This window comes from Sapajus apella, unplaced genomic scaffold (genome assembly GCF_009761245.1).
Source record: "Sapajus apella isolate SASKATOON/1434 unplaced genomic scaffold, GSC_monkey_1.0 scaffold71, whole genome shotgun sequence".
Taxonomy (NCBI): domain Eukaryota; kingdom Metazoa; phylum Chordata; class Mammalia; order Primates; family Cebidae; genus Sapajus; species Sapajus apella.
Genome location: NW_022437011.1, coordinates 2,158,612 through 2,170,981, shown reverse-complemented (window position 1 = coordinate 2,170,981; position 12,370 = coordinate 2,158,612). Strand labels below are relative to the sequence as shown.

The 12,370-nt window shown below is 44.7% G+C and overlaps 1 protein-coding gene across 6 annotated transcripts in view; it reads right to left on the bottom strand.

Moving 5' to 3' along the window:
* The window catches only part of CSNK1A1 (casein kinase 1 alpha 1), a 60,455-nt gene extending 48,677 nt beyond the window's left edge, over positions 1-11,778 (bottom strand). For all 6 annotated transcript variants that reach the window (XM_032250261.1, XM_032250263.1, XM_032250264.1 and 3 more), the window contains exons 1-2: positions 11,093-11,778; positions 10,318-10,424 (exon numbers count right to left, since the gene is read on the bottom strand). In XM_032250261.1, coding sequence (XP_032106152.1) covers positions 10,318-10,424; positions 11,093-11,215 — 230 coding nt within the window. In that variant the 5' untranslated portion in view covers positions 11,216-11,778. The remainder of the gene's footprint in view (positions 1-10,317; positions 10,425-11,092) is intronic.
* Positions 11,779-12,370: the final 592 nt, after the last annotated feature.

Genomic DNA, 12,370 nt, shown 5'->3' with positions numbered 1-12,370 from the left:
AGACCAGCCTGACTAACATGGAGAAACCCTGTCTCTACTAAAAATACAAAAATTAGCCAGGTGTGGTGTTGCATGCCTGTAATCCCAGCTACTCAGGAGAGACAGGAGAATCAGTTTGAACTCAGGAGGTGGAGTTTGCAGTGAGCCAAGATGGCGCCATTGCACTCCAGCCTGGGCAAGAAGAGCAAATCTCCTTCTCAGAAAAGAAAAGAAAAAAAAAAAGAACACAGCCTGATTAGGTTGTAGTTCTTGTAAAAGATGGGTGTTGATGGGGGCAAGTAGCAAAACAACAATTATTAAGACCCAAAATATAGTACAATACAGTGGTTCCTGAACTTTGCTACGTATCAGAATTACCTGGGGAGCTTTTAAAAATCGTGATACACCATGGAATATTATGCAGCCATCAAAAACGATGAGTTTGGGTCCTTTGTAGGGACATGGATGAACCTGGAAACCATCATTCTCAGCAAACTGACAGAAGAGCAGAAGATCAAACACCGCATGTTCTCACTCACAGGCGGGTGTTGAACAATGAGAACACATGGACACAGGGAAGGGAGCACTACACACTGGGGTCAGTTGGGGGGAAATAGGGGAGGGATGGTGGGGGGTGGGGAGCTGGGGAGAGATAGCAAGGGGAGGGATGCCAGATGTAGGTGATGGGGAGGAAGGCAGCAAATCACACTGCCACGTATGTACCTATGCAACAATTTTGCATGTTCTTCACATGTACCCCAAAAGCTAAAATGCAATAAAATAAATAAATGGGGGAAAAAAAAGATGAGCAACTCACAAAACCCCATAAAAAAAAAAAAATCATGATACCTAGGTCATATGCCAACTTAACTAAATCAAAATACTTAAGGGTAGGGATTAGGTGACTTTTTTAAGTTCTCCATTTGACTCCAATCTGCAGCAAAATTTGAGAACCACTGGTAGAGCTGAAAGATGCAGTAGGACTTGTACAAATCACATATTAGTTGTGTGACTCTAGACAAATTAACCACTTTGACTCATGTACCTGATATAAAACACCAACTTACAGGATTGTTGTAATGATTAAATGAGACCATGCGGAATGCCTGGATAATATTGGCCTCTTTTTCTTGCATCCAGAGGGGAAAAAAGAATGAATGTTTAGTCACACTGAATTCAACCAGTTATTTCCTTATTTCAAAAGTACTTATCAACATTACAAATAAATAAAAGGCAATTATACCTTAAAGTTAGAACAGATCATTACATCAGAGAACAAGAGGCATCTTTTGTCCTATTGATTATTCCATCAATTTATACTACGCATTAAAAGTTTTAAGCCCCAGTTGGGCTTTCGAAAGCCCTTTTGTAAGTAAAAACTGACTTTACAAATTATAGAATTCACTCTATTAATAGGTTCAAATCTAGACAGCATCACAGAACCCTGACTCATAATATAATGCTCTTTCCATTTCCCTTTATGTTGAGGATAGGAATGTACTCTCTTCAGCTAAACCTTTTTGTATAGCACTTCCAAAATCCCCATTAAAAGAGCCATAACACACCCCACTGATCACACACATACAAGAAAAAGGCACTATTCTAGTTCTTCAAAGGAGGATAATAAGGTAAAGATATAAATTGCCACTGAATACCATATTCACTAGCATCTCCCCCAAGACAACCACCATCTGGTAATTTTGTCAGATAAATCCTATAGTCTTGTATATGAGCAAACCAACATCAAAATAATGTTTAATTGGGGGCTGGGAAGAAAAATAATGCTTAGCTGTCATCCAAAAGACACACTTAAGTAAATAAATAAAACTAACGCTGTCACATAATAGAACTTACCAAGGAGTAGCAATGTATGTGTACAAAGAAAAAAATCAAATAGTCCTATAGGGATGTAGGTTACACCAACATATGAATTTGTCAAACTGAGATCACACCACTGAACTCTGGCCTGTGCGGCAGAGCAAGACTGTCTCAAAAAAAAGAAAAAAAAATCCCACTAAAACATGCATTAGTTCATGCTATGTTAATACTGGTCAACCCAGTTTTTGATTTGGTCTCTGTCTCAAAAAAAAAAAAAAAAAAAAAAAAAGATCTAGCTCCAGAAATGACCAAGGGTCCCTGATCCCTGGATCACTGACCGGTAACCACTATGGAAGCTAAGTGAAGTTTGGTCTGTATTTACAGCCACTCCCCAACACTGGCATTACTGCCTGAGCTCAGCCTCCTGTCAGAGCAGCAGCAGAATTAGATTCTCACAGGAGTGCAAACTCTGTTGTGAACTGCGTGCACAGAGGGATCTAGGTTGTGCCTTCCTTATGAGAATCTAATGCCTAATAATCTGTTACTATCTCCCATGACCCCCAGATGGAACCATCTAGTTGCAGAAAAGAAAGCCAAGGGCTCCAACTGATTCTACATTAAGGTGAGTTGTACAATTATTTCATTATGTTACAATGTAATAACAATAGAAATAAAAGTACACAATAAATGCACTTGAATCATCTCAAAACCATTCCCACCCCCACAACACCCACTACTAGCTCCAGTCTGTGGAAAAATTGTCTTCCACAAAACCTGTCCCTAGTGCCAAAATGGCTGAGGACCACTGACTAAAGCCAAAAAATAACCCACATACTTCACGTGAGTTCAAGTATTTACTCCAAATTAAGATACAAATTGATAATTTTTTTTTCTTTTTGTGGAGACAAGAGTCTCGCCCTGTTACCCACGCCCCGCTAATTTTTGTATTTTTAGTAGAGATGGGGTTTCACCATCTTGGCCGGGCTGGTCTCGAGCTCCTGATCTCGTGGTCCACCCACGCCGGCCTCTCAAAGTGCTGGAATTACAGGTATGAGCCACCGCTCCCAGCCACAAATTAATCATTTCTAACAAGTTTTTATCCTGCAATCCACAGATTCAAAAGGGAGAGTAAGCACACCCTGAATTATAAGCATCTAATTCTATACAAATAGGTTACCTGTATTTCTCTAAGAGCTCTTCAGCTTCTCTATGAGGTGAAATGCCAACAAGTGAAGAAGCACAGTATGGCTCTCCAGCATCAAATAGAACAATGTGGAGTGTGTAAGCAAACATGATTTGACCTTGACATAAGGGTGATAATGATTCTCAAGAGAGTTGGAAGTTAAGAGACTCTAGTAACTCCCCTGACATTCAACAGTCTAATTTGTATTAGTAGGAATACAGCTATATACACCTTGGCCGGGCGTGGTGGCTTACGCCTGTAATCCAAGTACTTTGGAGGCCAAGGAGGGAGGATCACCTGAGGTTGGGAGTTCAAGACCAGCCTGACCAATGTGGTGAAACCCCATTTTATAAGAAAAAAAAAAAAAAAGAAAGAAAAAGAGCTATATACATCTCTTACATTTTGTCCAGCTTAAAATGCTACCTAGCATTATTACATTATCTCACAAGCCAGTATAAAGCAGCTCTAGTATAGCATGAATTTAGTTTTACTTCCAGTTAAAAAGCTTACTTCTTGTCATCTATGATACATCTTTTTCTGCTTTTTTTTTTTTTTTCAAGTTCAAGGTAAGCATGGACACGGTAATGTATCTTGATGAAGACATAGCTGATGCAGTATCAACTTCATTCTCTGATAATAGCCATTACATTATTTACAGGATATATGCTCAGTGACAAAGATAAGACTAAGCTGCTTTTAAAAGTGAAGAGTAAGGATTAACTAGTGCTTTATAAGTATGTTCCAGAACATTTGACTTTCAGTAACAGAGGGCAAAAATAGTGATTAAAAAACACTAGGCAGCTGGGAGATACGGCACTATCTGCAGTCCCAGCTACTCAGGAGGCTGAGGCAGGAGGATCATTTGAGTCCAGTAGTTTGAGGCGGTAATATGCTATTATCATGCTTCTGAATAGCCACTGCACTCCAGCCTAGGTGACAGAGCAAGACCCTGCCACTAAAAATAAATAAATAAACAAATAAATAAAAATAATAAAAGATGAAAGAAAAACAGGAAAAAGAAAGGGAGGCAAGTAGTAGACACAGTATCAAACTGCTGGTATGCTCTCTTTCTAGCTACTATCCTCTGAAAACAGGTCTTAAAATTCCAGAACTAAAAGGCCTTAGCATCAATGAGGCCAGTGACACTTTTAAATAGAGAACCCTTGTTCAAACAAAATCCTACCCAAAAGCTCAGCATGCAAAATCAAATGGAAATGAGTAGTTAGCTGGCAAAAGAAGGGTAGGCAGTCCTAAATCGTTCTGTTCAGCACTCTCCTTTCCAAACAACCCTTTTATTTTCTAAATGAGGAAACAGATGGGCTCATAGAGATTAAGGAACTGACTGTTTGTAGATCACCCAGTCAATACCACATAGCAAACCTAGAGCTCAAACCTCCAACACCTAGCTAGTTAAGAACTTTTCGGCATGTCATAATTGTTTCTTGGGTTGTTGCTGATGCCTATAATTTCAGTGCTTTGGGAGGCTGAGGCGGGAGGATCACTCGAGCTCAGGAGAGCAAGACCAGCCTGGGCAATACAGCAAGAGCCCATCTCTGTAAGAATAATAATAAAATTTTTCCTCTGGAGAACATATTTTCAATTTAGAATGGAGCACACAAAAAAAGGTTGTAACACAAACCCAATACAGCTGACCCTTGAACAAGAGAGGCTTGAGATACACAGGTCTACTCATACAAAGGTTTTGTTCTGCCCCTGCTACCCAAACAAGACCAACAGCTCTTCTTCCTCCTCAGCCCAAAGTGAGGATGATAAGGATGAAGAGCTTTACACACACACACACACACACACACACACACACACACACACACACATTACTGACCACTCATGTTACTAGTAAAGCTTCTAGTGAACAGATTATTAGTAAGTTTTTGGGGAGTCAAAAGTTATAATTGGGGCTGGGCGCAGCGATCCATGCCTATAATCCCAGCACTTTGGGAGGCCGAGGTGGGGGGCTTACCTGAGGTCAGGAGTTCGAGACCAGCCTGGTCATGATGGTGAAACCCTGTCTCTACCAAAAATACAAAAATTAGCTGGGCATGGTGGCATGCCTGTAATCCCAACTACTCAGGAGGCTGAGGCAGGGGAATCACTTGAATCTGGGAGGTGGAGGTTGCAGTGAGCCAAGATCAGGCCACTGCGCTCCAGTCTGGGCAACAAGAACGAGACTCCATCTCAAAAAAAGTTACAGTTGAATTCCTGACTGTGGGGCACAGTGTGGGTGGGTTGGGGTTCAGTGCCCCTAACCCCAGCATTGTTCAAGGGTCAACTATAATTTTAAGTGAGCTCTCACGCATCAGTTCACAAGGTCTAAGGATTTCTTTTTTTCTCCTGCCTCAGGTTTATTTGTATAAACAGCACAAGAGAACCCCAGCCCCATGCAGGCAGCAGTCCAGAGGGGTCCCACCAGTCCTTCTGTCCTCACACTGGTAGACAGAGATATCTACCCTGTTGCTTTTACAGAGAAGGCCCTGGGTACCTTTTAGAGCCTGAGCTGGAATTGAAGCTGGAGCTGCAGCCTGGGCCTCGATTTGATCCTTGGCCTTTGGCCGGCACAGCCTGAGCCCCTTGGCAATGCGGGCACGAGTATGCTTCCCAAGCTTAGGGTGGGCAGTGTAGGCAAGTGGATCGACCTTGTGGCTGACACCCTTTGGGCTTAACCTCCTTGGGCTTTACGAAGGCCTTAAAAGCCTCGGCACGTGCAATCATGGCCTTGGAATTGTTGCCCTGTATCTTCTTTAGGCCCTTCTTGTTGAGCTTCTTTGACAAAGTGTATGTTACTCAGGAACTTGGAGTTCACCACTTCTGTGCCATTTTCAGGACTGGTTGTGTGTGGTGTGGTTCTTGGACTTGGCCATGCTGGCACCTTAAGCCTCAGCTCCTGAAGCGCCTAGAATCAGAAGCTTCATTTTTTAAAATATCAAGAGAATGGATGTCATTCTCTCATCCTTGCTCTTTTTTTTTTTTCTTGAGATGGAGTCTTGTTCTGTCGCCCAGGCTGGAGTGCAGTGGTGCAATCCTGGCTCACTGCAACCTCCACCTCCTGGATTCAGGCAATTCTCCTGCCTCAGCCTCCTGAGTAGATGGGACAACAGAGGCACACAGCCATGCATGGCTAATTTTTTTTTTTTTTGCATTTTAGTAGAGAAGGGTTTTCAACGTGTTGCCCAGGCTGGTCTCAGAACAATCCTGAGCTCAGGCAATCTGCCCGCCTCTGCCTCCCAAAGTGCTAGGATTACAGGCGTGAGCCACTGTGCCTGGCTTATGCTGGCTCTTTTCTCTGGATGCTATGCTTCTTAACAATAGGTCTCTCAAATTACACAGGAAGGACCTGATTAAGCAGGTCATCTGTACAGCCCAGGTAATTTTTAGTCTCTGTTGTAAGACATACCAAAGTATCTTAAAAGCAAAGCAAATCGGCCGGGCACAGTGGCTCATGCCTGTAATCCCAGCACTTTGGGAGGCCTAGACGGGAGGATCACCTGAGGTTGGGAGTTTGAGACCAGCCTGACCAACATGGAGAAACCCTGTCCCTACTAAAAAAATACAAAATTAGCCAGACGTGGTGGCACATGTCTGTAATTCCAGCTACTTGGGGGACTGAGGCAGGAGAATTACTTGAACCCAGGAGGCAGAGATTGCGGTGTGCTGAGATTGCACCATTGCACTCTAGCCTGGATGACAAGAGTGAAACACTGTCTCAAAAAAATAAAAAAAGCAAAGCAAATCCTACAGAGAGTTTTGTAACAGAAAACATAGGGAAGGGATTGAACAAATTTGTATATGAAGGGTAAAGGCAGCAAAATCTAAATTTTAAATTAGTGACAATACTTCTAAAACAATGGATAATACATAACTTTTATCTAGCTAAGAGTAAACAATCAACTTAATTCAATACTTACCAAGTAAATATTTATTAAGTATGTATCACGTATGGGTGATATAGAAATAGTGGCAAACAAAATGAAGGGGATGGAAAGATGCTGTTATCCAAATAAAGAATGTTTATATAAATATCCTTTTTGCTTCAATGGAAACACAGGTTTTTTGCTTTGTCTTCACATTTCACTTTAAAACCAACAAACCATTTTTGTTTCCGTGTACCTGACCCTACCACTCCTAAAGCAAATTTACCCTTTCCACACCCTCATCCAATTACTGTATTCTCCTTAGAGACTACACCCAGGAGCCACACTCTATTCTTGGATGCCTTCCCAAGCCAGTTCACCAAGCTTTCTTCCTCAGAGCCAGATCCTGAAATCCCATCTCCTCTCTCAGGAAGCCTTAATTTGAAAGCCAGGTTAACTGTTTAGCCCCAACCACAGACAGCTTAAAACTACCAGAACTCTCTTGCACTCACCATCTTATAATAGGCTCCTATTATTATTATTCAGCTCAGAAGTTAATTTATTCATGTGCTTATTCAGTACATTACTCATTGCCCTTATGAGTCTGTATCAGGTCTTAAATAAAAGCTACCAGATAAAAGGACATGTACTTAACTTGGGTTTAGCACTGAAAATGGCAATGCTTAATGCTTTCTGAAAATGATTTCAAATATATTAAATTTAACCTGATTTGCGAATAATCTCAAAAACATTATGCTAAGTGAAACGTGCCAGACACAAATGACCTCATACCATATGATTCCATCTGTAAGAAATTCTAGGAAAAACTAGTGACAGAAAGCAATCAGTGGGTGTAAGGGGCCTTATTTTCCCACACAGGATTTTTTTTTTAAGACAAGAACCATTTAAAAACCTCAAATCAAGCTGGGCACGGTGGCTCATGCCTGTAATCCCAGCACTTTGGGAGGCTGAGGTGGGTAGATCACCTGAGGTCAGGAGTTCAAGACCAGCCTGACCAATACGATGAAACCCTGTCCCTTAATCAAAAAAAAAAAAAAAAAAAAAAAAAAAAATTAATAGAAAATAAAAACTAACAGCTTTGGAACTTTTTTTAAGGATAGTTTTATTTGTGTGGTTTCCATGTAAGAACTATGCAATCCAGTCCTTAATTCAAGATCTGGAAAAAAAACAAACAAAAACCCTGAAATAGAAAAGGGGGCTACAAGCCTGGCACAGTGCCTCACGCCTATAATCCCAGCACTCTGGGAGGCCATTCCAGTAGACCACCTGATGTCGGGAGTTCAAGAACACTCTGGCCAACATGGCGAAACCTTGTCTCTACTAAACATACAAAAATTAGCTGGGCGTGGTGGCGCAGGCCTGTAATCCAGATACTTAGGAGGCTGAGGCAGGAGGATCGCTTGAACCCGGGAGGTGGAACACTGCAGTAAGCCGAGATGGTGCTACTGCACTCCAGCCTGGGCAACAGAGTATGACTCAGTCTCAAAAGAAAAAAAGCCAGGATTGGTGGCTCACACCCATAATCCCAGCATTTTCGGAGGCTGAGGTGGGAGAATGACCTGAGGTAAGGAGTTCCAGACCAGCGAGGCCAACATGGTGAAACTCCTTTTCTACTAAAAATACAAAAATTGGGCCGGGCGCGGTGGCTCACGCCTGTAATCCCAGCACTTTGGGAGGCCGAGGCGGGTGGATCACGAGGTCAAGAGATCGAGACCATCCTGGTCAACATGGTGAAACCCCGTCTCTACTAAAAATACAAAAAATCAGCTGGGCATGGTGGCGCGTGCCTGTAATCCCAGCTACTCAGGAGGCTGAGGCAGGAGAATTGCCTGAACCCAGGAGGCGGAGACTGCGGTGAGCCGAGATTGCGCCATTGTACTCCAGCCTGGGTAACGAGAGCGAAACTCCGTCTCAAAAAAAAAAAAAAAAAAAATTAGGCCGGGCGCCGTGGCTCACACCTGTAATCCCAGCACTTTGGGAGGCCGAGAGGGCGGATCACGAGGTCAGGAGATGGAGACCATCTGGCTAAGATGGTGAAACCCCGTCTCTACTAGAAATACAAAAAATTAGCTGGGCGTGGTGGCACGAGCCTGTAGTACCAGCTACTCAGGAGGCTGAGGCACAAGAATCGCTTGAACCCGGGAGGAGCAGGTTGCAGTGAACAGAGATCGTGTGATTGCATTCCAACCTAGGTGGCAAGAGCGAAAACTCCATCTCAAAACAAAACCAAACAAACAAAAAAGAGGCTCCAGGAAACAGTAAATACCATTCTCAACTATTCTGAAAATTTTTGCAAATTTTTTTTTTAATTACTGCGGGAAAACAGCTGGGTTTTAAACCGTATTTTAGTCTCTATTCCATGAAGAGGTTCTTTAATCCCCAAAGTCAAAACATTACTCTAAAACCCTCCAGAGTTGACAGAACAATGCGTTTCTATCTCGTCACCTTGTATCCTCATTACCACTATTTGTACTCACCAATATTCCACACCAAAAAAGGCCACAATTTCTCTGATGTTAAGATTTACTGATAAACTCAACAGGTTAAAATTACTTATCAAAGTGTGGCTAAGTGATTAAGCTTTCTTTTAATACAACTGATTTGAGTAAATTTTAACATAGTTGGTGGTGCTCAAACTGCCTTTGCCACTACCTATACAAATTTAGTTTCGACTGAAATGTGACAAACATGACCATTCACTAAAGGAAAGAGTAATCAACACTTTTAAAAGGATTTTACATAGTATAATTCAACAATTTCGTATCCTATCTGCTGCAGAGATCACAAACATTGTCACTATGCCATTTCCTTCCTCGAACCCCACTGCCTCCTGCAGCTTTATTCTTGACTTTTTCAAAGGTTTAATCCACTTGGGGCTGCTAAAGGAGGTATCAAGGAAGCATAATTTGTGAACCCAAGCTGAGAAAAAGGCAGGAATATGGGGTTGAGTCACGTCGTTCCGCCATTTTCTAAGCGGAGGAGGAAGACATGTTGGAACAAAAACACAACAAAAGAGCAGCCATTTCCCAAGCCAGCTCTAATAGCAACCCGAAATGACACTGCCGTGTCGCTTCGGCACCTTCGAATCCACTTCACAGGACAAACCTAAGAACATCAGACGTGCCGCCGTAAAAAGGCAGAAGCCAAACCTTCCGCGTAGGGATCAAAGATGACCTGCACGCTTTACTGCAAATGAAAGCCTCGGGAGGTGGGAGAAATGACGGAAGCGAAATGGGGCACAATGTAATACAATGAAATTTTAAACTAAGTTGGCAAACTGAAATTTACTTAGTGATTGCGATGACTGACTTACAGGAAGCCACTTGCTGTAGGGAACCCAGGTAACTGAAACCCCAAGACCTGGATTCAGCTGGTCTCCTTACCTGCCTCTACCCACTTCCCCATTCCGTGCTTCCCTCAGCGGATCGCCTATATGCACAGGGTTCTTACCGTATGTGGGGGATGCCAACCCCACCTTGAAGAATCTTATAGAGCTTGCTCTCGTACAGCAACTGGGGATGCCTGGCCTTCTGAGATTCTAGCTTCACTGCCACTTCCTGCAGGGGAAAGAGGGATGATGGCATCAACATCCCTACGGATTCAATGTCACTTAGGAAAGGAGGGAGAGACATTAGCAAAACTCCAAGTCGCGACTACAGAGAAAAAGCGAAAGACTGGAAAGAGAAAGCTCTCTGTAACTATAAAACGAGGCAACTAGCCTCAAAGGCCTCTTCTGGGGGCAGTGACGAAATCCGTACCTCCTCTAAAGTGCAGGAAAATGATTCATCCAGAAAAAAAGAGGCAACCTCTGAACATAATGAGAGGTTTTTAAGGAACTAGGCGATCGGAAACTGTTCTAATTGGAGTAAGAGGCCAGCAGAATTAAAAATAAAATAATAGCATGGGAATCACAGAAATAGGATTTTGCCCTTTCCACCTTAAAAAACGGTTAAAAAAACGGTTAGTCGAAACGGTTCGACTAAGGGACATTTATGGGACGTGTTTAACAAGCTGGGAACCTTCCCCAACCTTTCTATCGGGTTCTTGATCCTTTTAGGGAAAGTGAGCGGGGGGGAGGTTCAAAAGCCAGGAAAACTAGCTCTCTGGACTCCCTGACGAGTGCGTGCGGTGGGGAGAGGCCCGAGCACTTTAGGGGTGCGCGTTGGTGGGGGCGGGGGATGGGGAAATGCCCAACGTTATCGTGAACCCTATCCCAGGTGATTACCTCGCCATTGGTGATGTTGATCGCCAGATAGATGTCCCCGAAGGAGCCAGACCCGATCTTCCGTACCAGTTTGTATTTCCCTCCGACAATGAATTCGGCCTTGGAGCCGCTGCTGCTCGCCATCCTGAGAGACGAAGATGGAGGCTGGGGCCAAGCCCCGACACCTCTGAGGGGAAGACGGAGACCTCTCGAGCTCCTCCACCGGGCAAGGCTACGGAGGAAGGCGGCAGGATACGGAACACAGAGGCCTCTACCGGCGTTCGGGGCCCAGAATCAGCCGAGGGGAACCTGATCACCGCCGCTCAGTCAGGTTTCTTTTTGCCAGGCCGCAGTTTGTGAAGGGCTTCTCGCGGCTACCAGGCTGGGCCACTTGTTTCTCGGCGGCCGCCGATGCCTCGCTTGAGCGGCGACGTCGCGGGCAGGAAAAGGGGCGCGGTGAGCTAGGGCGGCTATAGCACTGCCAGCACTGCCGCTGGCTCCGGCCCGGAGGGACCCCTGTCACTCCGCCGACGACGCCATCTTGTTACTCCAGCTCCAGCCAACACAAAATGCCCCCAGTCCCCGGGAGCCGCTTCTTCACGGCGCAGAGCACTCTGGGAAAGGGATCTCGGGTGCTCGCTCCGGAGGATCGGCAGCCAGAGGGAGGGCGGAACCGGATCCGTGAGAGTCGCGGCCCACGCTCCAAGCGTCACCCCGTCACCGCCCAGCTGCGCATGAGCACTGTAACTCCTGCTGACTGCGCAGGCGTGCCGCGGCCGGTCCTCACCCCGCCCTAGGCTCTCTTCCACTTCCGGTCGGCGGCTCAGCCGGTGCTGCTTGTTACTCACCGCGGACCCGCCCGGTATTTGGAAAGCCCCAGGCCCCGATGTCAGGGAGGAGTCACCTTCCCGTTTCGTAACACATGAAAGCTTCAGGCCTCCTTAGGAGTTGGGTATTGACCTTTGCTCTTTGTTTCAGGCGGTTTTTTTTTTTTGTTTTTTTGTGTTTTTTTTTTTGAGACGGAGTTTGACCCTTGTTACCGAGGCTGGAGTGCAATGGCGCGATCTCGGCTCACCGCAACCTCCACCCCCTGGGTTCAAGCAATTCTCCTGCCTCAGCCTACCGAGTAGCTGGGACTACAGGCGGGCGCCACCATGCCCAGCTAATTTTTTTTGTATTTTTAGTTGAGACAGGGTTTCACCGTTTTGAGCGGGATGGTCTCGATCTCTTGACTTCGTGATCCACCCGCCTCTGCCTCCCAAAGTGCTGGGATTATGGGCGTGAGCCACCGCGCCCGGC